The sequence below is a fragment of the Haemaphysalis longicornis genome, unplaced genomic scaffold, assembly GCF_048455015.1.
Source record: "Haemaphysalis longicornis isolate Haplotype H1 unplaced genomic scaffold, Haemaphysalis longicornis Haplotype H1 scaffold_1, whole genome shotgun sequence".
Classification (NCBI taxonomy): Eukaryota; Metazoa; Arthropoda; class Arachnida; order Ixodida; family Ixodidae; genus Haemaphysalis; species Haemaphysalis longicornis.
The window spans coordinates 9,752,314-9,779,892 of NW_027526203.1; the positions used below are offsets into that span (position 1 = coordinate 9,752,314).

A 27,579-nucleotide genomic window follows, 5' to 3' on the forward strand; every position below is an offset into this window, starting at 1 on the left:
TGGAATGTTCACAAGCCCCTAGCATTTAAGGCTACCACCATCGGACGAACGACAATACGCATATCAATAAATGTGCTTGGAATCAAAAACCAACTTGACTAGCAGACACTTGTCAACACTGTTGGCTGATCCGATTGATTATCACTGCCAGAGTAGAATCTGATGACGAAAAATTGTCTTCCGACTTCCCACTGGTGCCCTAAACACAAAAACCAAATGCTGATGCACTGTAATTATAAGCAATATGCGTTTTGCCTTGTTCTCCTTCTTCTTCTTCCTTTCCTTCCTTCCTTTTTTTTTTTTTTTTTGAGTGGGCTTGCAATTTTCGTGCCCCATTTCCACACTTATAAGAAGCGAATATGCGTCAAGAGTCGTGTTTTCTCATTTTGTTGCATAAATTCAAGCGAAATTGACTCTGAATAGGCATTCCCTGAGCTAACCACCAGATGGTTTTACTTGTCCTAGAAAGGCGTCGAGTGGAATGAAGTTGTGTGCCGTAATCGCTGATGTGAATAGGCTTAGCAGCTTTTTGTTACCATGAGAAATTGACCAGTTTTTAGGAGTCTAAAAAACTGTTCTCTCTCTTTTTTTTTTTTTTGCTGGTTATGCTGATACAGCCTATGCTTGTTGCAGCGGATCCAGCAACAATGGACTTTCGGTTACAACAGACTATTTCTGTTTGTTTGTTTGGTCCCCATGCATTTTAAGTGGAAGTCACTCCACTCATAACGGATCTGGCTATAGCAGACTATCGGCTACAACAAACTAAATTTTAGGCGAAAATTGTGGACTTCCGTGGTGCCGGCACCCAATATGCTTTTTCTTTGTTCATTTTGGCAAGGAAACTACTATGTCGGGCAACATTGTTGGCATAGAATGAGTCGTTGGTGCAGCCACGCCAAGCCAGTTCCTGTAGCCATTGTTTCTTTTTTTTTTTGAAAGGGGGGGAGGGGGGGGGGGGGCAACCAGCGGCAGGGTAGCTGATTTTACTGTTGGATAAACTAAGCATAATTAACACTGTCAAACATCGTGAAACATAGGTCGCCATCGCTAGAAGTTCAGGCCTGTCTAAGCAGACGGTACGCTCAACTGACAAGAACAAGGACGCTGCTGAAAAACGCGACTCCGGTGAGATTGAACAGTGCTTTCAAATACGCTAAGTGGCGCACCCGGGGGTTGTCTGCCCTCGTTTCAGTTTTTCTACGTGATAAAAAAACTCAGGTTCAGTAAGTTCAGCATTTATTATTCCCATGCATGCCTTGTTCTCGTTCCGTTCGATGAAAAAGGTAAGAAATGCCTCAAGCAGGGCGACGGTTCCCCTCCACTAAGTGCAATCTGCCGCTGGCCGTGTGGAGTCCAACTTTCGATTTCACAGCTGTCCTTCATCAGATTATTTCGTATCAGTTGTTTTACTGGCCAGACTAAGAGCATTAAAATTGCAGAAGCTGCCTTGGGGCAGAAATCAGGCAGAAATCTGAATCGTCTGACAAACGGTTTCGGAAAAGCCTGCCTTGTCATGGAGAGTTTGATGAAAAGAGCGTGGCTAATTCTGCTGGCCATGACTTATTTTTATACCTGGTTGGTAATTGCTGCTAGTTACACTGTTGCTTTATTTGCTCAGCTTAGTGTGCATCTCTATGCACTTGATAGCATGTGCTAGGCCTTTTCCAACTGCCGCTGCTAAGCTTCGGAAACAGTGTTTGGCGATTCTTTTCCCCCACATGAACCCTGTGCAGAGATGCTGCAGGCGTGTAGAAAGAAGAAATTGTCTGTATCATGTATATGCAATACTGGTCAAAGTTCCCACTTTATGCTCATGTACACCCCCCTTTCCACCCCACCCCCCCAACCTCTTCCTCGATCGGATACTGCACACTTCTGATACAGCGGACATACTTTTCTGGATTAAAAGGGTCCGTTGTAATGGGCATGGACTGTATTGCAGCAGCATAAAATGCAGATGATTCAATGCCCTTTCCAACAATGCCAATTTTTAAAATGTTTTATAAATAATGGTTGTGAAAAAAAAAAATTATCAAATTCAAAACTTTGTACAGATGTTGAAGAAAATGATAAGAAAGAAGTTGCACATGGCAAACCCCCAATAGCAGGAAAAGTTTACAATATACCAGTTGTAGGTACAGTAGAACACATCCTAACCCGCTGCGGTGGCTTAGTGGCTAAGGCGTTGCGCTGCTGAGCACAAGGTCGCGGGTTCGTTTCCCGGCCGCGGCGACCGCTTTTTCTGATGGAGGCAGAAAGCAAAAACGCCCGTGTGTACGACATTTCGGCGCACGTTAAAGATCCCCAGGTGGTCAAAATTGATCCAGAGCCCTCCACTACGCCGCGCCTTATCGCCTGCGTTGCGTCGGCGCGTTCAAATCAAATCAAATCAATCAATCTATCAATCAATCAATCAATCAATCTGATCAATCAATCAATGAATCAATCAATCAGAACACATCCTAGGAAAAAATAAACCGAATTGCACAGAATAATTTTTAAGGTATAAAAGAAAATGTTAGCACGGGTGGTGTCTATGCCATGAGGTGAAGCCCAACCTCCATTTCAAAGTGTGCAATTTTGAACGGTTCTCAGGAAGAAATGTGGTTGACATTATTAGAGGCACCAATTTGTCCCCACATGATGTAAAAACACCTTGTTAATGACAGACTTTGCACTTACGGCCAGCACAAGATTTGGGGCAAGCACGCAATGCGAGAGAGAGAGAGAGAGAATACAACTTTATTGAAGCGCCTGCAGTTTCCCTGCCCCAACCTATTCAGGCGGAGGCTTGGATCGACGTGGCCTTACGTCGTCCTGGCGGCGAGGCTAGCGTCTTGCGGGCGTCGGCTTCCGGGGACTGGCCCCTTCAGCGCTCCGCCCATCCGGTCGCTGCCTCTCGACCGCCGCCAGGATCTGCTCGACGGTCTTGTGTTGCTCTTCGTAGTCATTGGATCTCTTGGCCGCCTCGAACGGCGGTGGGAGAGCATCACCTCTGTTTGTATATTCTTGGTTCACGCAGTCTCTCAGGATGTGAGCCAGTGTGGCCCGTTCACTCCCGCACAGTTTGCACACGTCAGTCACGTACACCTCCGGCCACAGGTGTTTCGCGAGCACTGGGGTAATCACTGAATTGGTTTGCAGCTGCCTAAACACAACCGCCTCGTTCTCCTCGTTCTCCTGCCTAGTTTGTACCATGAGAGCACCTCGCCGTAGCTGGTCATAGTGTCCTTGTCGGGGCAGTCCACGTCGTCGGCGGCCCTTCCCGCGGCGCGGCCGGCTAGTCCTCGCGCCACGGCGTTGGCCGTCTCGTTGTGGTTGGTACCTCTTGGTCGATACCGGTATCGGTCGATGACCCGCACCGTTGCGCACACCCTGGTACCAATTAGAATTCGGTAACTGTTGATTACGCTGCATAAATTGCCAGAATTGCAGGAGCTGCAACGAGGCACGTCCGCTCCCTTCGGCGACCGCAGCGCCACCACCACGCAATGCGAAGAAAACTTTGCAGTGAATGCTTGTTGACGTTTACTGCCTGTTTATCATCACTTATATGCCAGAACTTTTCCTTTTGGTAGGCATGTGCGAATAGTGGTTTTTTACTTCGAAGCGAATACGAAGCGAATAGTTACCTCATTCAAATAATTTTGAATTGAAGCGAATATTTCTGAAGCGAAGAGAATATCTGGGGCTGCCATTACAAAAAAAAATTGATGCGATAAACTATGCAAAATGGTCACAATGACTTTTGCTTGCTATTTCACCGGGAATATTCTTACTAACCATTATAATAGTGAGACAACCAGAGACAGACATGAGGCATTATACTTTTTATCTTTTAATTTATTCACAGTTGTGTTTCCAGCCAGCCTCCCTTACTAGTGCATGCTGCTGTGTACGAACACCAACTGCTCGATGCGCTCAGTGAGAAGGTGTGCTCTCCGAGTGGTGACAACATTTCCTGTTGCCGAAAACAGCCTCTCACTAGCTACTTAGTGTTGCTGGCACTGATAAGTACAGCCGAGCTAGCCTAGACAATGATGGGTACTTGGCAGCACCAAAGTTCTTCCACCAAAAGAAAGGGTTCTCCAAGCGTGGCTGTACAGGTGCATGGAGGTACTCCTCCACCTCTTCTTTCAGTCACTGGGACCTGGTGAAGAGCTTGAGGCGGCTGAACTGCCAAAAACATTCCAGACGTCGCGGCACATGGCTTGAGCAGGTGCAAGGCTGACGGTGGGCTCCTCCTCTTTCTGTCCCTGAGGCAGGTTCTTCTCCAGAAAAGCAAAGTTCACCTTTGAGCCACTGCCTCTCACAAGTGTCAAAACCCACTGGCTTAAATCGTGGGTCCAGTGCAGTGCTAAAGGCGTATGGCACTTGCAACTTAATGTCCCCAAACCTGCACTTCATTGCATGAAGGAGGTTTTTCGCAAACATGGATTCCTCCCCACAACTCTGCTGCTGCAGGGTTTTTCTGAGCAACATTCTCTTGTTGCATCATCCACGCACTTCAGGGCCGAACATCACTGATGTCATCAGACGCCATTCAGCTGAAGTAAGGTACTCCAATGAGTCTTGTTCCGACAGGTCCAAGGAAATTGGCCGACGAAGCTTCAAGGGGTGGGGAAAGCATTTCATACTCGCTATTCCATCTCGTTGTGACGTCTTGGACAACTTCGAGGGGCTCCATTCCCATGCTTTCCTGTACACCTCTGAGGCGACTTGTGGCCAGGGAACTGCGCTTGTAGTGTCCTACAATTACCCAAGCCTTAGCACACAGCTGTTCGAAGTTTGGAGTGTCCCTCTTCGTGCTGTGGATGCACAGCTGTAAAGTGTGCACGAACCATTGTATGCTTGTTCATCCTGTTTGCAATGCCGCGCCCAGAAAGTTTCTCGCATTGTCAGTGACAACGAAAACGGGGCAGTCTTGAGGTAGTCCCCATTCCTGAGCCAAATCAAGGAGGACGCGCTTCAAGTTTCCGAATGTGTGGCCCTCGGGCATGTGCCGGCATGCTAGGTGGTAATTTCGAGGCCGGAATTCTTTATCGAGCAGGTGGCACGTAAACGAGATGTAGCTGTCGCCAGGCCTCGACGTCCACCCATCGGTCGTCACGGAATAGCATAGGGTGCCATGGCTGAAGTGACTGTGGAGCTCACTTTGGATTCGTTCCCTCTCCTTGGCATAGAGCTCCGGCACAACGCTCCGAGAAAATGTTGCCCTTGATGGGACTTTATACTCGGGCACTGTAGCGTGCATCGAAGACAAAAAGCCTGGCTCCTCCACGATTGAATATGAATGCAAACCAGCGGTGATAAACTGCGCAACCTTCTTGGTTAGCAATTTAGCATGCGGAGCGTCACCTTTCAACGTCGGCTTGAAGAAGCTGGAGCTTGCTGCATTTGTGTTGGTCGCCTTTGTGCCCGTCGTCTTTTTCGGGCCTGTCGCTTTTTTTTGGCCCTTCAGCAGCACGGAGCTTCTCGAAGTTCTTGAATGCATCTGGGTGACGCTTTAGGTGATTGACTAGGGTGGTGGTAGTCCCTGAAGGCATTTTGAGATGCATCTTGCATGTGCGGCACATTGCGTCACTGGCCCCGCGATCGAAGAAATCCCATATGGAACTCCGTAACGCCCGCTGCGCCGACTCATCCATGGTTCGCCCGTTTAGCCGAGGGTGAAGTCAAGCAGAAATGACAGCGAAGGCGTAACCAAAACTCTTAACATCTAACTGAACTTGAAATTGAGTATTTGCAGCAACAGAAATACGTGCCGTTCACTGACCACATTTCCAGCGGTATCAACTAGAGATGCGTCGCTCAGGAGTGATCCTGATCTTTTGAGCCGCTTTTTTTGAAGAGCGAGTGAGCCGTGGCTCAGTAAAAGTGAGCAGCGGTTCTTTTGGAGAGAGGGAGGCCCTTCTCGCCCGCTCAGTGATCCATGCCGAACGGGGCGAGCCACAGCCCAGCAAACCATGGAGGAAGAGCCAACGGAGCCGAAGAGCCCGGCTCTCTGTGCCAGCTATTGCCGACGTGAGAAATCAACTGCACTGACGGGGAAGCTGGGGCTAATTTTCCAAATTCCTCTAGCGCCCCCTGTCGTGGGAGCAGACAATTCGAGTCAGGAGAACCGGATGTAGTTTTGAGCCGCTCTACGGCTCTTCCGGGTCTTCCGCTCAGTTACTGAGCCGAAGAGTCGAAGAACGGGTCAAAAGATCCGGCTCTTCGGGGCGAGTTTCGCGTCATCTATTATCGGCGCAAGAAAGCAAGAAAGCAACTGCCCTGCCTGGCCAGGTGGGACTAATTTTCCAAATTCCTCCAGCGCCTCCTGTTGTGTGAGCAGACAGTCCGAGACAGGAGAACCGGTTCTTTTGAGCCGTTCTTCGGCTCTTCTGACCCGCTCTTTTCGAGAGCCGCTCTTCGCGAAGCGGATCCATTTGGGAACAGCGGTTCAGAAACTGCGGCGGCGGCGGCGACGAATGACATATCGGGAGGCCGCAATGGCAGCAGCGAACGAACTGCGTCTGTATTTTCAAAGTAATAGGAAAATAAACTCCTGTGACCGAGTCAGGAACGAGTCGGGTCTTCTGAGCCGCTCATTTCAGCGGCGATTCTCGGCTCCCGGCGGTTCTTTGGCAGAACGGCTCTCTTAAGAAACCGCCGCTCAGCGGCTGCTCGCTCGACCAGGGAATCGTTTTGAGCATAGCTCTGGACGAGTTGTGTCGGCATGTTCCGATAGAGTTATTAGAGGCGTATCGGCCGACCCAGCTGGGTCTTGTGTGCAACTTTCGCATCATCTATTATCGCTGCCAAAAAGCGGACCCGTCTCGCTTCAAATAAACTGAACAAAGTGTTGTTCACAAACCACAATATTAAAATTAGTTTCTTGTATCATGTTTTACAGAATCATTTTTTCTGGTGTCACAGCTCACTAGTAGAGATCATATTTGTGAGGTAATAAAGTTGACAAAAAATTTACGTTTCGGCAGTGGTTGAACTTGAATTACAGAATCATTTTTTCTGGTGTCACAGCTCACTAGTAGAGATCATATTTGTGAGGTAATAAAGTTGACAAAAAATTTACGTTTCGGCAGTGGTTGAACTTGAAATACCGCAAAGACACATTTTTTTTGTAATAGCGATGGAACGAATTATTTCTGTACAAATACACCGGATGTTGTTACAAAATAAATGACTCAATAACAATTAAGTAAAAATTTAGATTATGCATGCTTAACACAGGTTACAGACCTAAATGAACTGCTGAACCGTTCAAATGAACCGGTTCACTTCAGTGAACTGAGCCATTCTAAGCTGCTCACTGAAGTGAGCTGTTTTGCTCATCTCTAGTCTCAACACAAAGAATATTGCGAGCACAGCGTTGCCCGACCGAAAACCGTATGTAGCTGATATCAGCCGTATTAAATGATTTAAAATGGTTTTTGCGAGTTTTTTTTTATAAGCGATACGATTCCCGATGTCAAACATCAGAAAGCTGATGTTATGGTGAAATACTCTAGCAAAGAAAGAAAAAGAACACAACGCACGTTTCTTTTTTTCTTAAAAAACAAAAGTAATTTCAATAGCTTTGCAACACATGTTGGCAACATGTGCACAAGCACTTCCGAATTATTACCAAACTATGGTGGCTCCGCAAACTGTAGTCGAAATGGTGATAATAATAATACCTGGGGTTTTACATCCCAAAACCACGATATGATTATGAGACACGCCGTAGTGGGGGGCTCTGGTAATTAACGACAACCAAGCGCGCGCATTTTATGGTGTGCAGTGGTTATCTGCCTCTTCGTTTCGGAGTAATGGCTATCTGTCGTGGCCAGTACAATGCACGCTTCAAGTGGAAATTTATTTTGAAAGAGCTTGCAAATTATGAAGGTACTGTCCGGCATGATATCAATGAATCCGTCGAGGATGTCGAAACCAACATTGGTCGAGACTAGTTAGGGAGGAGGCAAGTGGTCCAGACTTTCAAGTTCCAAGGCCCTTGCCGTGACCGTCATGATGGAATAGTACAGAAATCGGCGAAGTTTGTTCTTTCATGAATACAGACTGATTTTCTTTTCTGCCGTAGGGTCATGCTTTGCGTTCACGGTTATAATTTTTGCTCGTGAACAGACTTCGGAATACTTCGAAAATATTTGTATTTTTCGAATAGCCCTATTCAATTTGAAAGTCAAATAAAATAGGGTATTATTCACTTCAATATTCGAAAGTTTCAAATATTCGTACAACCCTACTTTGATGTTTATGATCATTTTATGGTTTGCTATTGTAGCCCTGCTTGCAGGAATGAAGTGCGATGCACTAGAATCACGCCCAGCAAGCTTTCGACGAGTAGCTGTTGCGCGACAAAAAGAGTTCACTACGAGGCTCCTGCACTGTGGCGCCACCTGACATCTTTTAAAAGGAACAATACCACACCTGTTGAAGACTTTCTCAGAAAAGACAGCTCCACTATCCACTAAGAAGCAGATTTGATTGTAGGGTTTAACGCGCCGACGCAACGCAGGCGATGAGGCGCGCCGTAGTGGAGGGCTACGGATTAATTTTGACCACCTGGGGATCTTTATCGTGCGCCGAAATCTCGTACACACGGGCGTTTTTGCTTTTCGCCTCCATCAGAAAAGCGGCCGCCGCGGCCGGGAAACGAACCCGCGACCTCGTGCGCAGCAGCGCAACGCCTTAGCCACTGAGCCACCGTGGCGGGTGTCTAGTGTTGCTAAGAAGCAACACTAGTGTTGCTAGTGTTGCTAAGAAGCAACACTAGACCTTCGGAAATACCTACGTACGGGAACGAAACTGGCCGTATAACAGCTTGCGGTGCACAAGGCCGATTTGAAGCACTCTCCATGTCTGAACTGATATCCGACAACTTGCTGTTATCTTTAGACTTTAAACTGGAGCTGTTATCGCAGAAGGAACATGTGGGTAATGTGAAATCATGAGCGGCGTGCTTTTTTGGGGGGAGAACAGCAGTGGGCGGTGAAGGTGCCATGGCAGATCTTCTTGAAGTTGGGTAACTAGGTAGTTGCACCAATTATGAATTTCGCAACGCAAAAACGAAACCGGAACTGCTGGAAACTGGCCGAAATGCCAGGCCCATTTGTTAGACATGCAGGGCACATTCAAGGATAAGCTTTGGCAGAATAAAGCTACCTGTTCTCTGAACCAAAGCTCACTAGTGAATAGTTAGTGTCATTCAGGTAACTATTAACACTAAACGCTTTTGGATTACAAAGCTGACAACACAATTTGATATTTGACTTGCTGGGAGCCTTTTGATCAAGATAAGTTGATGGTAATGCAGCGTAACTACGACTGGCATGCCTTTTTGTCAAGTGCAACAGTCATGTCTCCTTTCGCAACAGTGAGGCACCTCAGTTTGGAAAAAAAACTTCAAAAAATTACAATGTTCCCAGAGTGAGAAATTTAAACTGATTATATTAAAGAAAATTAGGGGTGTGCAAACATCAAATTTTTCGAATACGGATCAAATATCTAGCTTCGAATATCGAATCGAATATCAAATATTCAAGGGGGGACGTGGCTTTCGAAATCAAACTTTTTATTTCTTTGTGGATTTTGATGAAAATTAGCACAGCAACTGGAAATGCTTGTGATAACACCATAAAAATTTCATATTATTATTTCGAAAACTTTATATATAAAATGTCCTTTCTTTTCACCTTGTACCGAGCTTGAGCGGCCTATAAACCTGATAGAAAACTTGTTCAAAGTGCTTTGCATTCCCAAATGAATGGACGAGGTCGTGACAGTCTTAGATTTTTTTTTAGTTTTCAGTTTTTTAGAGGTGAATGATTAACGGGCATATAGACCATGAACGACTATTTGTGTACAAAATTCACAAGAAGTAAACCTGAAAATCCAAAACTGTCACGACCTGAATTGTTCATCAAGGAATGTAACGCAAAGAATGGAATAAAAAATAGACCTAGCGGTCACAAAGAAATCTGGAACAAGAGGCGCAGCTGGCAAGAAAAACTGTTTTGAGAAAACGGCTTCCGAAGTTGCAACATAGATTTCATTCAAAAGTCGCTAGGGTTGTAGCCTTCCGTGTCCTTTTGAACATGGGGATTCTGGAATGCCTTGCCTTGCAATTGGAGTGTTTTTGCAGCCTTTTTCTTCCCATAAAACATCATTTTCAGCTCCTCTGTGAAGGGTACATAGCCCAGTTTGCAGACCAAACGGGGGGGGGAGATGGCTTTCAATACAAAGTAGGTTAGCTGGTTGCTTGTATTGCACTGGACAACTTCCCTCTACAGTGTTGTGACCATGGCAACAAGTGAAGCACTTTTTCTTACTTAAATTTGAAAACGGAGTTTTGACTTCTTTTATGCTCTATAACCTCGTTTGGAGCAGCAGCTTACGTGCAGGTGTACACTGCCAAAAGTTTACATACCACAAGGATACAAATGAGCTACTTTAAAGCTTGGTATAATATTCTGCATAATAACTCCACCTTCAATACATGCACATTTTTTTAGTACTCTTGTAATTCAGGGCATCCAATATTCCTTGCAGCACAGCCAATATGCACTAAACTATAGATGTATGCATTGGTACTAATAACTTAATTGATTTTGTTTAAATTCACCGACAGAAAGGTACATTTTTAAACGCACTGTGCAACACTTTTTCAACTTTTTTTGAAATCTTAAATGCTTGCAGAACGTAGTCACCCAACACACCCAGTACACAGGTAGGGGGTCGCAAAGTACCTTAGCCAAAAACTACTTCTCTATGCTCATCAGAGAACTTGAAATATCGCTCAAAAATTTTTGCTCGTTTTCCCGGTCAAGACGTTCTTCGATGGCCTGCATTGCATCACTGCGGCCATGTAGCGGCTGTTGGCCGGTTTTCCTTCAGTTGCAGCAATGAACGCTTCTCGATAGCAACTTTAAAAATAAAGCCACAGAAACAAAGCAGAAACGGAAGGCGTATCTGGTGCGACGAGCAAATCACGCAGTGCCGCTCCGTGCTGGCGATAACTGTAGCTTTCGGAGTGCTTCCAGACGTGAAGGGAAGCAAAGTGAAAGCGTTTATCGAAAGTGTTGCAGGGTCCCTTTAACACCGTCAACAAGTTTTTATTCCTGACTCAGACCTGTTTGCATGATTTCTCGAAGTGCGCGGGAAACGTTGCGCAAAAAGCTATATGGCTCACCCGCATTGCGGCGCTCACGCACCGCAACATGTCATACTTTGTTTATGCCTGACATGGCCCGTCAGGTTGCCTGTAAGATTAAATCTAACATCACAGCCATTAATTACAACTACTGGCGTTCAATCATACCCGGTTGCGCAGTCAGGCGATACTTCAACGCGCAGCGGCTACGCCGTGCGCGCCGCAGCTTTTGACGCGTCTGCCGTTTCTTTCCCAAGGCCAGCGAGCCTACTGCCAAACATACCAATAACTAAGCATGTAAGCATCGCATATCAGACGAAAAGTTCACTTCGCGAACCGCTATCACAAGCGCGCACACCGCGTTTCACCCTCCGGGGTCGCACGAGGTCGCGGGTTCGATTCCCGGCCGCGGCGGCCGCTTTTCTGATGGAGGCGAAAAGCAAAAACGCCCGTGTGTACGAGATTTCGGCGCACGTTAAAGATCCCCAGGTGGTCAAAATTAATCCGGAGCCCTCCACTACGGCGCGCCTCATCGCCTGCGTTGCGTCGGCGCGTTAAACCCTACAATCAATCAATCAATCAACCCTCCGGGGTAAAGTCACGCGCAGCACGAAGCGTTCGATGACCTCCGCCTTTCGAGCCACGCAACTTCCTGTAATCTGGCTTGTGATCTCAGGCATTCTCATCGCGATAATGTCCTTGTTGAATACCGCAGCAGATAAAATGACTGAACAGAAACTTGGCCCAGCGAAGCAGCACAAATGAACTGCGCACTACGCAGTTCTGGTGGCCAACATCTTGCGTTGCCGCAAAGATGCACAATCAGGAGGGCTGTTTCAATGCGCGCCGACCGGAAGGCCAACCGCGCTTCAGCATCTATTTCTGGCTTCGTTTGTGCATCTCTTTTTCTGTCATTCATGCGTTTGTGAATGCACAAAGATAAAAAAGACGGCCAGGACCAGAAAGAGAATCGCTCGGCCGATCCTATGGTACCAAAATGGCCGTGCCCAGTGGCACCGTTGCGGAGATAGAGCGCTCTGAAAATTGCCATTTTTTCGCCTTTTGCGCTGACATTTTGTCACATCGGCAGACAAAAGTATTTTTTATGCCACTTTGCGACGGTTTTCGGCGGAAAAACTTTGCAAACGCACAGGATAGAAAACATGGAAGCCGAATATGTGGCTTTCAAAAAAAAATGATGTTTTGGCCATTTTTCAGAATTCGAAAGCCACGTCCACCCCTTAAACTAATCAATCCAAATACAGTTAAACCTCGTTATAACGAGACGGGCTATAACGAAATAATGGATATAACGAGCAAATCGTAATTCCCCTTGAAAGTCCCCATAGAAGCCAATGTATTTAAAACCTCGTTTTAACGAGGTAAAATTTGCCCTTTACGGGATACAACGAACAAATTTCGTCGAGAAGTCAAATTTTGAGCTAATTTTACAACAGTGCGCAACGCGGATTTGAGACAGTGCGCGACGCGGCAACTGTATTAGCAGTTCAAAACTCCCGCCACGCGCGCGAAGCTGGATGGCGCGCCGTGCGGACGCTGCGCCCGCGAAGCCATTCCCACCCTCCTCTCGCTGCGCACGGCATGCAGACAATGGGGCCCTTCGATACAGTCTCGCACTCACCGCGGGCTCCCCGAGAAGCAGTCCGACGTTCGTTTTTCCCATGTATCCCTATGGCTTCGGGGAATCCTCGGACTACCCGCGGTGAGTACGAGCCCCAATGCACACGGCGCGCGCGGTTGCGTCGCCTTCCTGTCCCCCCTCCTCCCCTGTTCGTATCGCCGACGTCGCTTTATCGTCGTACTGCCCGCGTGATTACAGGCGGGAAGCGAAAGACTATCACGCTTGAACGGAAGAAGGCTATGATAAAAGCCGTCGCATCGGGCGCGATGGAAGGTAAGGTGCACTCCGTGGTAAGGTGGCAAGAGACTTTGACGTGTGGACGAGTACGCTGTCCACCATCAGGAGCAACCGAGAGTCCATCGTCAGCGCTGTTGCACGTGGCGTGAAAGGAAGCGCTAAGGACGGCGTCGGAGGCACTAGATGCGGTGGACGTGCTGCGCCGCTACTTCGGCGCGCACGAGGGCGTGAACATAGCGGCCGCAGCTGAGCGAGCCATCGCTCGCATCAGGAAGGTGCATCAACGTCCAATTACGGACTTCTTCGTAGCCAAGTCTGTTTGAAATACGAGTTTTGAACTGCAATAAAGTAGGTTCGTGACTTTTCCTTTTTACCTCCGGAATGTGTTTATTTTACTGACTACCGCCGTGCGGCAAGATGCTATTTCGCCCGCTTTTTGTGTTAGGATGGTTTTAGGTAACTACAATGCATAATATTTGCAGTAATACCCCTGTCAAACGTGCCTATTTAAGTGCACTTCCGCCGAGTGCACTCGGGCTTCCCAAGTGACACTTAAGCTGCGCGCTGCTAAACGACGAAATAAAGTGCCCTTGGCCGTGATGTCAGTGACGATAGCCGGCGTAAATATTACGCAAAATTACTTGAAATCCCCCCTCTTTATCACGTGAGGAATATTGTAAACAATTCGTTGTGTTTGAATTGTTTAAAATCGCAATCGGCGCATCGCACAAGACCACAAAAACAGAGTCGGGACGGCGACTGAACACCGGCGCTTTTATCTTCACTGTTATTCACTGCGCAGTGAATGACAGCTGCATTATTGTTCGGGGGAAATTATCTGAAAGCGTTGAATACAACGGAAATAGGCTGAAACACGAACACAATCACACGGCCACAAGAAACCACCTAACGTATACGAGAACGCCGCAGAGAACGGCTGCCATGGAGCAAAACACCCACCAGGCGGCGCTGGCACGTTGTTGAGAGAGAGGTTATTTTCTTATTTTTCGTCGCTGCTTCAATTTTTGTAAAAGTAAATAAGCAATATATCTATAATTAACTTTTAACGTTACTTATTATCATCTAAACGCTCGTGGTTTTACGTTAATTTTTCCGATTTTCGGACTTCTGTTCACGAGATTACTCACTCGGCGAGCTGGCCCCGGTAAAGTGTGTTTGGGGACCACACTCAGCTTAAAGTGCGTTTCTTGTAAAGTGTCATTCGCGTTTGCCGTTTAGCTGCTCCCGAATGACATTTTATCCAAGTGCACTCCGTGTAAGTGCACTTAAATAGGCACGTTTGACAGGGGTATAAATGTCGGCTACGGCTATAACGAAATATTGGCTATAACGAGCAAATCGCGGCGCCCCTTCAATTTCGTTATAACGAGGTTTAACTGTATTCGATAATAGCCGATTATTCGAACCCTTTCGAATATTCAAAATCCTTCGAATACATAGTTTTCAAAGCAAATACGAATATAGCAAATTTAATATTCGAGTAATATTCGGAATTTTCGAATATTCGCACACCCCTGAAAATTAAACTGATTATAAAAGTGCAGTGCCTAGACTAACCACTGGGTTGGTTAGTCTAGGTATTGTTAGTCTAATATAGTCTTAAGTCGTAATCAGTGACATAAAGCGTCGATCACCGGTAATCAATTTGAGTGTGCTCAGCAGCGAAAACAGCGAAAGACATGGTAGCACAACCAAGTTTCCAACCCCTTAATTAAGGAGACACAGCCACCAGTAGAGAGGCGGGTTCCAATGGGTGTGCATACCTTGTGTGGCCAGCCGAAGACGGAGAACGGGAACAGTGCAGATGAAAACCACGTGTCCAGAACATCCTCGTCTGAAAATAAGCACACCACCACCGATACTGATTTGAAATGTGCAAGAAATATGCACACATAGTTTTTTGAAAACAGCATCCTGGAAGGTCACATTTTCTTTATTGTGCATTTTGACCTTTCTTAGGGGTACCATGCTCTGCTATGAGAGAGGTAATGACTAGTTTTTTGAAAACACCATCATGGAAAGTCACATTTTCTTTATTGTGCATTTTGACCTTTTTCAGGGGTACCATGCTCTGCTATGAGAGAGGTAATGACTAGAGAGCTATGCAAACAGTGAAATCACCACCAAATGCCACGAGGTGACCGTTCGTGGATCACCCCACCCTGAAGCCTGCCTGGCAGCTCGAGAAGACCACTGTACTCAAGAAAGTACACAAGTCTCCTGTTTACAATCTTCTCGAAGAGATTACACAGGCAGCTTGTCAGGGAAATAGGACAATAGCTTGCAGGTGATGTTTGATTCTTTCCCTCTTTGATAAGGCTACAATCACCTCTCTCCAAGACGTCAGAAGGCCCTATTTCAGAAGCCATATTTTGTTGTATGGCTCTGAAATATGGCTTCAGATGCGATATTTTGTCAGAACCCATATTTTGTTGTACGTATAACTGTAGGAGTGTCTCAAGTGTCCCTGCATGTAGGTGCTGTATCATCATGTATGTAATGTTGTCTGCACCTGGAGCCAAAGGCTTACATGTGCTCAGTGCAGCACCTCAACTCATGAAGTGTAAATTCAGCATTGTAAGGAGAATTTGACCTGTTTTTGTTGCATAAGGGCTTCTTTTCTGCAGATATTTTGCATTTCAGGAAAGTGCTTGTGTAGTGTGCAGAACTGGACATATGTTGGAAGTTCTGTGCGAGTGTATTAGCAGAGTCCTTCAATGCTTTTCTGGTCATGAAACTCCACCGTCACACTATGAAAGAGCTTCATGCACTGCCCAGGGAGGCCGCGCCGTGGCGCTAGTGTTGATCGGAGGGCAGCCGGGGAAGTGGTCAGAGCGCGTTTGGCAAGGAACGGACGCTCGCTGTCTTATCAGCAGTGCGCTTTCGCTTTACGTGTCATGGGCTGCTAAAATGGACTGATCATTTTGTGAGTGGCAAAAAAATTTAGTGTGAACAGACATGCTGCTACTGCGTTCCAGCCAGCCGGTCTGGCCAGGTATGGCTACAGAGCAGTGGCGGCCGCCCGATGCCCTCCGATCTGCGGTGGCGCCCCTCGCGGTAGCCTTTGACCCCGTACGAAACTTGGCCGGGAGTTTCATGACCAAAGAAGCATTGAAGGACTCTGGTGTTAGCCTGGTCTTGAAGTGTGTCAGACTGTGTGGGGCAGACTGTGTGGCTGTTGTTGTTTGAGTTTCCGTATTCGTGTCCAGACTTTGCGTGTGCCTGTGTATGAGTTGATGGATGTGAGGAAAGCACGCTAACTCTCCCGTTTTGAATCGCAGTGCACATGCTTTTCAAGAGCCTTGCCCACTTGAAAAAAGTGAGGTTCTGTGACGTAAGGTACTGTCAAAAGATGATACCCCATGCCTTGTTCTGGGTTTCCCGCGCCCGCCTACAGTCCTCGTTCCACCAGGGCCTTATTGGGCTGCGCGGAGCACCGGAGGCCCGGGGAATGGACTTTTCGGCAGCGTCGAGGATGTGTGCCATGATGAGTTGGGCTGCTTCCTCTATGTGTAGGTGTGTTATGGATGTGCAGTGTAGTTTAGGTGTCTCTGTGAATGCATTCCAGTTTCTGCCTTCGTTGAATTTTTTGTGGGAAGGCAAACTGTTTGGGGCGTTACCTGTGTGTGTTAAAGTGGTTGGGAAGTGGTCACTACCATGCAGGTTTGTGCCCACGTCCCACTCAGGAGATGGGAAGAGAACTGCAGAGCCAATCGCTATATCGAGATGTGAGTACGTGTTGTGTGCTATATATTATGGTATGTAGGCTGTTTTGTTTAAATAGACATGCTCCCGATAATGCTAAAAAGCTCTCAATGAGGCGAACTCGCAGATCCGTTCAGGAAAATCTCCAGAGCAGATTATGGGCATTGAAGTCACAAATTAGGATGAATGGTTCGGGTAGCTGATTTACCAGAGCTTCAAACTCGGAGCTTGTTTGGTGATGGCCCGGTGGCATGTAGAGAGCATATCATAATTAATCTATTAAAAATTACTGTTCATATAGCAACAACGTCAAGGACGGTCTGTAATGGGATGGTATGACATGCCACAGATTTCTGTGCAATGATAGCCACACCATTAGAAGAGTATACTTCAACCACCTCTGCCCTTTCTCGATACCGAGTAACCATTAAGGAAATTTGTATGCTTGTTGTTGAGATGAGATGATGCAGCATCTCATATACATCGTCTAGGTTTTTAGTAAAGCCCACACAGTACCGCTGTATTATGCTTTCGTTTCCCATTATGTATTTCATGTTATGAGCAACTGGAGTGTGTACATGTGTGTGTTTATGAAAGAGTAAGGGTTAAAAGTGGATGTCTCGATTTACCCGGGTCAATCTGGTGTCGGCCCAGTGACTCGTGGAAGAAGATTTTTTCGGCGTTCACAGTTTCTAGGCCGCTCTCTCGCTGCTTTCACAGCACGCGGAGAAGGTGCAGCGTCCATGTCCTCATTAGAGACTTCAGGAGTGGACGGAGTGGTGTCCTTGTAACGCCCAGCGCTACCTGAAGTGGTCACGGGCTTCTTGACAGCCAGCGGTGCAGTGAAGGCGTGTGAGATTCCAGGGCTCCCCATGTGCATATCCTCTCCCCCCTCAGACTTACTGGGGGGTAGTGGAGCTGGATCGGAAGACACGAAACCCCTCCCAATGGAGATGGTCGTCACAACATTCACCAGAGTCTCCACAATCAGTGGAGAGCCACGGTTCTGGACTGCCAAAGGCAGCTGGCGTGGGATCACCCCAGCCTCCACAGCTGCTGCAGAAGCAGGAGGTGGCCGCTCAGCTGGGGGTGCAGACAGCGACACATCAGCACTGTGTCACTGTGCTGACCAAACGCGACCTCAACCCCAAAAGGCAGCGTTTGCACAAGGTGTGGGCGAAAGCAGTCGCTGCTTCTGGCGCATCTCAAGGAAGGTGAGGTTTTGCGCTACTTTGATGTGTCGAATTTATTTGTTGGCTTTAAATCTTGAGCAAGTTTGTGAATAAGCAGGGTGTGGGCCACTCCAATTTGGACATTTCATGGTACTGTTTCGACAGTTGTCCAACGAATGATCAGTCTCCGCACATTTGGTACATGTCAACTTTCGTCAGCACGATTAAGATCCATGGCCATATCATTGCACTTTTTAAAGCATCACCTGGGATTAGGAACATATGGTCGTACGTTACAGCTTAGAAGGCCCATTTTGACCTTTTCTGGTGGGGTTGTGAAAAGGACTAGATGCTTTGTCGTATTTCTTCATTTGCACTCCGGATTACAATTCATTTGACAAGTTATTCCTTGAGACTGAAGCGCCTGAAGAAGTTCCACATTTGTCTCAGACTTCAAATCTTTTTTCGAGATGACACTTTCAGAGGAGTTGAGGATCCTACGTGGAGTCACACGAACAGGCAAGTCAGCCAACGTGGTCTGTTTCAGGAGGTTTTTGCTTGAATTTTTTCTTTTTACTTCAACAAGGTCACCAGATAAAAGCTTCTAGCATCACAGTCTCAACCAGCAACGGACTCAATGCATTTGGGTAAAAGAATGACTGACTTCTTTGCAACAGGGGTGTTGTCTGCGGAATGGACTACAAGAAACTTATGGAAATGTTCTGTCTTCTTTTTAGCTAACACTTCGGTGTGGCCTCTTGTGGGAGGCCGATCACTGGAGAGGAAAGATAATACCACGCGATATTGGAAAAAAGCAGGGGATGAAGGTTCTTCGTTTGCTTTACCCTGAAGGCAAAAGAGGTCCCGGGGCTACCTGCCTGGTAGACAGACAGGCAGCCTATCGGCCAGAGCTTGAACAGGGCTCCGACTGCCACCGTTAAAGGCTTCAACCCTCCTTCACCTTAAAACTCACTACCACGGTTACCACACTCACCACATTCACACATTCACACCACATTCACCGCGTGAATGTGGTGGCTCGGGGTCTGCGGTGTCGCCAATACCGTCACCTTAAATACACAAGGTGCCCCGTGCGGGGGCAGGGAGGCACTCGCTGCCTTGACCTGTCCGTGAACACCAACGGTGGCTGCAACTGTGCTCATGGGTTGTTCACTGTGCTCAATTTGTCATGCTGCCAAGCTGGAGTTGTTCATAGAGTGCATCACTTCTTCACATTTTCTGTGTGTGTTTCCTTATCTTAGAACGCGCATGGCCACTCCTCCCGCAGCTGGTGGTGAAGAAGTGATCAACCTGATCACCTCCGCCCTGCTCTCCCACTGGCAGTAAAGAAAGGCCCACACTGATCACAAGACAAATCTCAATGGCACCTGAAAGAAAAAGCTACCACGTTGCAGTCACAGAGACTCTTGTAAGAGCCAGAGAAAGGGGTGGGACGTTCTCAAACACCGCCCTCCCACACAGCAGCCTAGCCTGGTGAGCTGACATCGAAATCGTCCATACGCCACCTCTTTCCACATTTAGAGCACATGTGTTTCCACCTTTAGAGAACACAAGAAATTTGGTTACTAATTACCTATACTTGGGGACAACTTCCTGTGGCGATGGAGCGAAGGCTAGGGGGGAGGGGGAGCTAACCGCCTTGTGTTACTGCGCCAAAGTACCGTATTTATTCGAATATAAGGCCAGGTTTTTTTCCAAAATGTGCAGTCTCAAAGTCATACCCAGCCTTATATTCGAAGCTCAGTATCCCAATATGCCAATTCTGGTGTGACAGTTTTTGTTTCCACCTTCCAACTATTTCCAAGCATCCAAAAGAGCCCGTCAACACCTTTGGAAATGTAACAAAGAGATTTCAGAATAAAACGCATAAAATTTTACACGAACGCAGGTTGCAGATAGTAGTCACCGAGTTTCAGCAACTGCAAGGGTATTGAATAGTTCGCGATACAGCAGAGGCCATGGCAGCACACGCCTTCGACCATGTCAACGAGCTGAGCCAGCAGTAGCCATTCCAAGCCAGTAGTAGCCGTAAAGCTTGTAAACAAGTCGGGACGCCATTTTGCATTTTTAGTTAGAGCTCTCGGAGTCCCTGCTGCAAGATTTTCTTTCTCTGTGCTTGTTTCACGCGACCAGCGCAATGACGAGTCGTCGTTGCCACTACGATGCAGCCTTCAAGAGGAAAGTCATAGCAGAGGCGGAAGTCACTGGAAACTGCGCGGCAGGTTTAAATTTTGACGTTCCCGAGAACAACGTGCGCCGTTGGCGCAAACAGAAGACGTCGCGCTTATCATGCACCGCGACAAGGAAGGCTTTCTTTCCGTGGCCCCCGAAAGGGAGCGTTTCCCGAAGTGGAAAAAGTGCTGACGGACTTCGTCAAAGAGAGAAGAGGCCGTGGTTTGGCAGTTACATACTACCGACATCGTGCAGCTGAAGGCGCACGAAATCGCGAGAGAGCATGACATTCCCGCTCTCAAGTTCAAAGCCAGCCGGGGCTGGGTGCAGAAGTACATGAAGAGGGCCGGGCTTTCGTTGCGAAGGCGGACCTCCGTGATGCAGAAGTTGCCAGAAGACTATGAAGAAAAACTAATTTCCTTTCAAAGATATGTTATCGGCCTGCGACGCGACCACGACTTCCTACTTGGGCAGATTGGCAATGCCAACGAAACTCCGATTTTTTTTTACATGCCGTTGGCCCAGACTATTCACCAAAAAGGTGATAGCCAAGTGATCCTGCGCACTACAGGCAACGAAAAGGCTCGGATAACCATGATGTTAGCCTGCACCGCCGATGGGTGGAAGTTGCCCCCCTTCATCATCCTGAACAGAAAGACTATGCCAATGAACGAGGTGTTCCTGCAGAACTTCCACATTCGTTGCCAGGAGAAAGGGTGGATGACGGAAGAGCTTTTTCTTGACTGGATAAAGTCGGTGTGGTGCCGTAGACCAGGGGCACTTCTCGCCCGGAGGTCAATGCTGGTGCTCGACGCCTTCCACGGGCACCTCACGGAAGGTGTGAAGAAGCTCATGGACAACCAGACGGAGCTGGTCGTCATTCCGGGGGGCATGACGAGTCAACTACAGCTGCTTGACGTTTGCCTTAACAAGCCCTTTAAGGCACACGTCAGACGGCTGTACAACGAATGGATGGCGTCTGACACTGTGGCCCTGACGCCGTCGGGACGTCTGAAGTGGGCGTCCCCGTCTATGCTCGCCCAGTGGGTGGTCGACGCTTGGGCAGCGATCCCCGAAGCCATGGTTGCGGCATCGTTCCGCAAGTGCTTCATTTCAAATGTTCTTGATGGTGCCGAGGACGATGACCTCTTTGAGTGCGCAAGTAACAAGGAAGATTCGGATACCACCATCTCTGAAGACAGTTTTTAAGTTGCACTTTCGTCTCGCTTCGAATAAATCCCGTTGTGTGCAGATAGTTCATGAATACTTGGTGTCTGCTTTGCTGTAAGGTAAGGAATTTAGTAGCCTTTTTTACTTTCGTTATTTCGCCTTATATTAGTGTGCAAACTTTTTTCTTTTTCTTGGGTCCTTGAACTCCCCCCTCACCTTATAATCGTGACCGCCTTATATTCGAATAAATACGGTAGTTCCAAATAAACTGGTTTCGGTTTCAGTTTCGGCATGACAGATACGCATTTGATACAGTTCATTTAGTCACATGAGCTCCATGGTTGAGTGCACTGAAGCACGATCACAGAGCATGTAGGCATATGGCGCCCCCTTCCCCCGCTTCGTTTGTTTGTAATCACAAGTGAACGCTTTGACCGGACCGATCGTGAACTATGCCGCCCCACTCTGTGTTGCTTAGAAGTAAAGTGAATTTTGTCAGCGCTGCAGTTTTGATGGCATGCACTGATTTGTAAACTCATCTGGAGCTTAAAGCTGGACAGCACCGGCGATATGTGTAGTGTACTTAAATAGCGCGGGCGCAGTATACCGAAAGAGCAGCCCGCACAAACGCTTACGCACCCGCTCGCTTACACCGGCAAACTGGCTAACCAAACGGATTGCGGAAACAACGGAGAGTCCCGGTTGCGTCAGCCTAACTTGGGCACACACTTTGCAAAACAGTTGCTTCGTTTGCTTTGACAGCTTTTGCTTCCCAGTCTTCTTAAAAATCCCGCGGAGAGTGAAGTGGCGAGGTATAGCGAGCCACCGAACGTCTTCGACAAGGTCGCCATATTTTTTTCGGAAGAGAACCATTGTGACGCCAGTGGTGACAGTGGCAACCAAAAAAATCCAAAAATAAAAAAAATAATGCTCTCTGTTTCATATATGCTGGCTAGTAATTTAGTGGCAATATCAATCCAAGGCTAAAACATAAGAACTATATAGTTTTTAATTGCATAGGTTACAGCCAGGCAATTATTTTTGTTGAACTACTTCCAGAAGCGCAGCGAAACGGCGTGATTCGGCTTGGTAGCCTTGACTGCAATGCCACAGAAAGTTGTCCCCGAGTATACGTGTTTTTACTGGAAAGGTAAAGTTTTGACGGCGCTTCTCTTAGCACTTTTATTGTATGAAATTTTAACTTTTAAAAATCTGTTGCAACTTTTCCGGTATAATGAACCCTCCCCTGAAATTCATGCTGGATTTTGTGAAAAAAAAAAATCCCTGATAATTACTGTACTTCCTAATGTGCAATTTGTGCGCAGCACGAACTGCAGTCTTCTCGGTCATGGCGCATATCTGCTGCATGTCAAGAAATGATTGCGTGATCAGCAAACGCATGGCGACACTCGCTTCTATGCAGCTATCTCGCAGCGCATCACCGCCGCTGAGCATGTCGTCAACCATGTTTGAACCTCTTGCACAAATGTCACGTGGTACGGATGAGCTAGTGCGTCTCAGGAAGGGAGCACAAACTGCATATCAGGAAGTGAACGCACATTATTGCTGCTCACACTTTCACCATGCGTCACTATGGCAAAGTGTCTCGTGTGGGTTCAGTGGTTTACCCCCCCCCCTCCCCCCTCCTGCACACTTTCGCAGAAGTGTCTAGTGCCAGCACGGCAAACTGCACTCCCCTCTTAATTTCGCGACAGTCTCCCCCTTTGCTTTCTTTCATTCTTTGGTCTTCCCACCGTTCGCTCGGTTACAACACCATCGCGAAACCACAGATGCGGCCGCCAAAGGGCTGCGCCCTAAAAGTGGGTTCATTACATGAGTAAATACGGTAAGTAAACTCTACCTCATTTAATGTTTTCTGATTTGAAAAGCAAGCTTTATTTAATTAGGTGGTGCTATTAGGTAAATGTTCAGCAAAGTTCAGTTTTTGCTCCCCAGCTAGGTGCACCGCCAAAACACTTGCCCCTCAGCTTAAACGAAGCATGGGTGCTTGAGCGGCCCAGGTGCTGAAGCGGAGTTTCCCAACTGGTGTACTATATGAGAGAACTCTGACCCCCCCAGGGCACGGGGCGACGCATACCTTGCCGCAGGTGCAGGACATCTTCCCTCTCGACACCCAGCTTGGCTGCGGCTTTGACGGCCGCCTCCGCTGCAGTCGGGGCACTGACCCACACCTCGTCGCTCTGCAAACACCCACATCACAGGGTCAGCACACTGCACACTTGCAAGGCTGAGGAGGTCGAACGTTGCAGTGTGAACACGATGGCTGCAGGCCACAAAAGGGGCCGTGAAAACAAGACATATATACATATATATCGCACCATCACGTCATCGCACCAGACGCGTATTCTGGAGGTTGTAGGTTCGGATCCCAGCCAGTGGACATTTTTTTCTCCACTTTCTTCCTTTCTTTCCAAATTCTTTATCGGTTTCAATGACCTACCACATACTCCCCTTGGCTTTCCGAGGTTTTCTTGACTGCCAACCCTTATTTTCTGTCTTATTTCACCGAGCCCCTCATTCCCATTTTCTGATTTGCTACATGCTTAGCGAAGGCCTCTGTTCTGGCAGTCTTGGTGCCAAAGGTAGCTTAGGAGGGTTCAACGCTGGTCGACCACTTTCGACATGTCGTAGACACTCGAGAGTGGTCGACCAGAAGGGGACGACCAGAGTGGTCATCCCCTTCACCCCGAGTAGTCCGAGTGGCGCTGGCTACCACCCCCAAGCGCAAGAAACAAAAATACCTCAACATAAAGACTCCAGAAAGTGGAGGGGAAAATAGCCCCGCCGGTAGCGTAGTGGTCATCGCACCAGACGCGTATTCTGAATGGAGGTTGTGGGTTCAGATCCCACCCGCCGGGCATTTTTTTCTCCACTTATATATATAATATATATATATATATATATATATATATATATATACACACACACACACGCACACACACACACACATATACACACACAGTGAAACCCTGCTGATACGTCCCCCGGACTTGCGACGAATCACCGCGGTCCCAGCAAACTCCCCTTGGAACCAACAGAAACAATGCATTAAAAACCCAGATGACATGACGCTCGGGTGCGCACAGTCCACTTCATATGACGGACCCTGGCGTGGATAAACTGGCATTTTCCCGTATTTTACACCGCTCCGCCACCTCGGCCTGACCTTTGTTTATTCTTAATCCCCGTTTGACACTGCTTGACGTGAAAAGGCACGCATTCGGGCCTGACCACTGGCTGAACAGACGCAAGGAAGCAGGCTTGTGCTCATGAGCTGGAGTTGACCTTTGACGGCCCCACGCAGCAGCAGTACGCCAACGCGCCAACTGCGAGAAGTCAAAGTTCAGGTGGCAGGCAGACCGTAAATTTGAAGCTCCCATCGAGCCACCGACAAATGCGAGAAAACACGTACGACGCAACCCCACGGTGATGACCGAACACCCTCTTTCTGCGCCCGCTCCATCCAAGTTTCCTCCTTTCATACGACGCTCTCTACTTATCAGTGTCTTTCAAAGTGGTGTTGTCACTCCCCTTCATTCTTTGCTAGGGTGCTTCGGTTTGCGTGCGTCCGCCGCAAGGGTGGAGACACGCATACGTTGGCACCGCCATTCTGGGTCACTCGCTGGCCGCCGCAGCAAGTCACTGGAGCAAGACCGCGCCATAATTTTCGCTGCAACACGGATTACTCGCGAAGTTTGAATCATCTTATCTATTTCGCATTGCTGGGTCTTGTGGGAAACGAAAAACACCTACGTGTTGAGCACTATGACCCAAAAGCAATGGCATGGGACCGTTCAAAAGGTGTGCCCACCCTGTACGGGGATGCCAGGTTTTTTTATCTCCGCCTTGGGCTATCGTTCGTTTCCCTTAGCCTTGGCAGTTTTACACTCACTTTTTCCCCCTTCAATTTGCTTGACCACGTCGGCCTTATCACTCGCGTGCAAGGCGCGGGGCTGGCGGGCTGTAAATAATAGCGCTGAATGGCACAGGTGTAGCACAGTGCGTGGCACTTGGCTAGGGAGATAGCTCGGACGCTGTGGAGGGGACGGGGGCACGACATAGGCGTTTCTTTACTTTTTAACTTGTAATTTCAGATAAAGGTTCGCAAATCACACGAGAACGCGCTAAATAGAGTGGCTTTAATTAATTCTTAGCCCACCTACTTAGCAAAACTGTCTACTAGGCCGGCATTTACCCACACCCCGGTGGTACAACACTCCGGTCATACGACGCTTTCTCGTGGTCCCTTGAAGTTCATATTATCGGGGTTATACTTTATGTATGTATGTATGTATATATATATATATATGCATATATATATCTAGTTAGGAAATGAGGGGCTCGATGAGGAAACACAGAAAGATAGGTCGGCAGTCTACAACGCCAAAGGAGGCATAGGGGTGTTGTTAGGCTCTTTTTTTTATTACGGTTAGTGAAGTTAACATTTTTTAAATATACGTAAGAAAGAAAGAAAAACACGCGCCCAGAGTAGGGACCGAACCCACGCCTTTCGATTTGATCTCGAATGCCTTACCAATTCGGCTATCTGGGCGACTGTGTTCTCCTTCACAAGAAAGGCATCCCCACGACTGTGTTCTTCTTCACAAGCGTGGGGATGCCTTTCTCGTGATGCCGTTTTCCAATGTGGAAAAAGCAGACATGATCCTTGCCCTAGGAGCTGCATGCAGACAGAGACGGCAAGCCGCAAAAATATTTCAAAACTGGCACCCGGGTACTCGACCGAGCCTGATGACAATAATCAACACCTACGAGTCGCTGAAGAAAACCGTCTGCTTCGCGCAAGAAAGAGGCAGAGAGCTCCAGTCATCAGTGGTAAGGTTCACTCCAACGTTTTATCTTTCATGGTAGCTAATCCACACGCTAGCACGCGTACGCGAGTGCACAGCTCGGTGTGTCGAACTCAACTGCCGGGAGGATTTTGAATACAGCTGGACTTCACCCCTATCATGTGCAGTTGCATCAAAACCTGCAGTCAAGAGACCTCCAAAACAGACAAGACTTTGTGAATTGGATTTTGATTAAGGAGGAGCAGGATGCTGAATTTCTCACCAAAGTACTATGGAGTGATGAGGCGACTTTTCCGAAATTGCCAAGTAAATATCCACAACGGACACTATTAGAGTGAGCCTAAGAAGATCCCGCCACAAATATCAGTGGTGTTTTAACATTTGGTGTGGAATATACGACACCACGATCATTGGCCGAGTGTTTTTTAAGCGCACTCTGACCGGTAAGAGGTATGTAAATGACATCCTCAAAGGGCCGGTTGAAGACTTCTTTCTGCTGCAATATGCCACTAACCCGTCTTGACGCAATGTGGTATCAGCACGACGAGGCCCCAGCCTACAGCTGCAGTGAAGCTCGAGCATGGCTTGATGTGGCTTTCCCAAGGCAATGGATAGGAAGAAACGGGCCTGTCCTGTGGCCGGTAAGGTAATTGATGATGATTTCAGGTTTAATGGCGCAAGGCCAACAAAGGCAAAGAGCGCCATGACGATTGTGAATGAGATGAGAAAGATTCATAATAAAGGCACTAGTTTAAAAATTTTCTAAGAGAAATGGTGTATAGGGCCATGTTAAAACATAATGAGTATACTAAGAGAAAGGGTGCCTATATAGGGTCACATTATAACACAGTGAGTGCAGGCACCTAAGGTGTAAAGCCTCAGGTCCCGCCACTGTTTTGCAACACGTCATGAGCACAGGTGAGGTTATGGGCAGTAAGATATGTGTTTTAAGAAATCTACGTCTGCAAGGTAGCTAAAAACTTTTTAGATGCGACGCGCAGAGGAGCATCTCTTGCCGGCAGCCCTGTCCTGCGTGCGTCCGTCGTCCGCGTCCGCAGAGCTGCATCTCTCCTCCGCTCGCCTCCTCTCTTCTCCCTTATAGCGAACACTCTCTCCCAACGTCTGTGGTCGTGCTGCGCGTGGCTGCGCACTGTGCGCATGTGCAGTACTCTCTCTCTCCGCGGTCTCCTCTCCTTCGGGCGCGCTGCGCATAGAAGCGGAGTGCCGCGCTCCGGCCGGTCTCTCAGTCGACGGTTGTCCGCGCTTGCTCTCTTGCCGTACCCGACGATTGCTTGATGCGACGCCAATGGAAGCCCCTTCAGCGTCGCATCACACCAGGGTTCCCGCGAGCGGAGGTGGGCGTAATTTTTTGTAAGAAAACATGGGATGGTCTGCAAGAAATAATGAAGGGTGCAAGGGAATATTATATGTGTAAAACTTCATTAAAGTGAC

General features: G+C 47.8%; 1 protein-coding gene across 1 annotated transcript in view; it reads right to left on the reverse strand.

Annotated features, from left to right (window-relative positions):
* LOC144175090 (valine--tRNA ligase, mitochondrial-like) overlaps positions 1-27,579 on the reverse strand; it is a 234,542-nt gene that overhangs the window by 118,892 nt on the left and 88,071 nt on the right. The window contains exons 14-15 of the mRNA XM_077704154.1: positions 23,397-23,499; positions 14,822-14,892 (exon numbers count right to left, since the gene is read on the reverse strand). Coding sequence (XP_077560280.1) covers positions 14,822-14,892; positions 23,397-23,499 — 174 coding nt within the window. The remainder of the gene's footprint in view (positions 1-14,821; positions 14,893-23,396; positions 23,500-27,579) is intronic.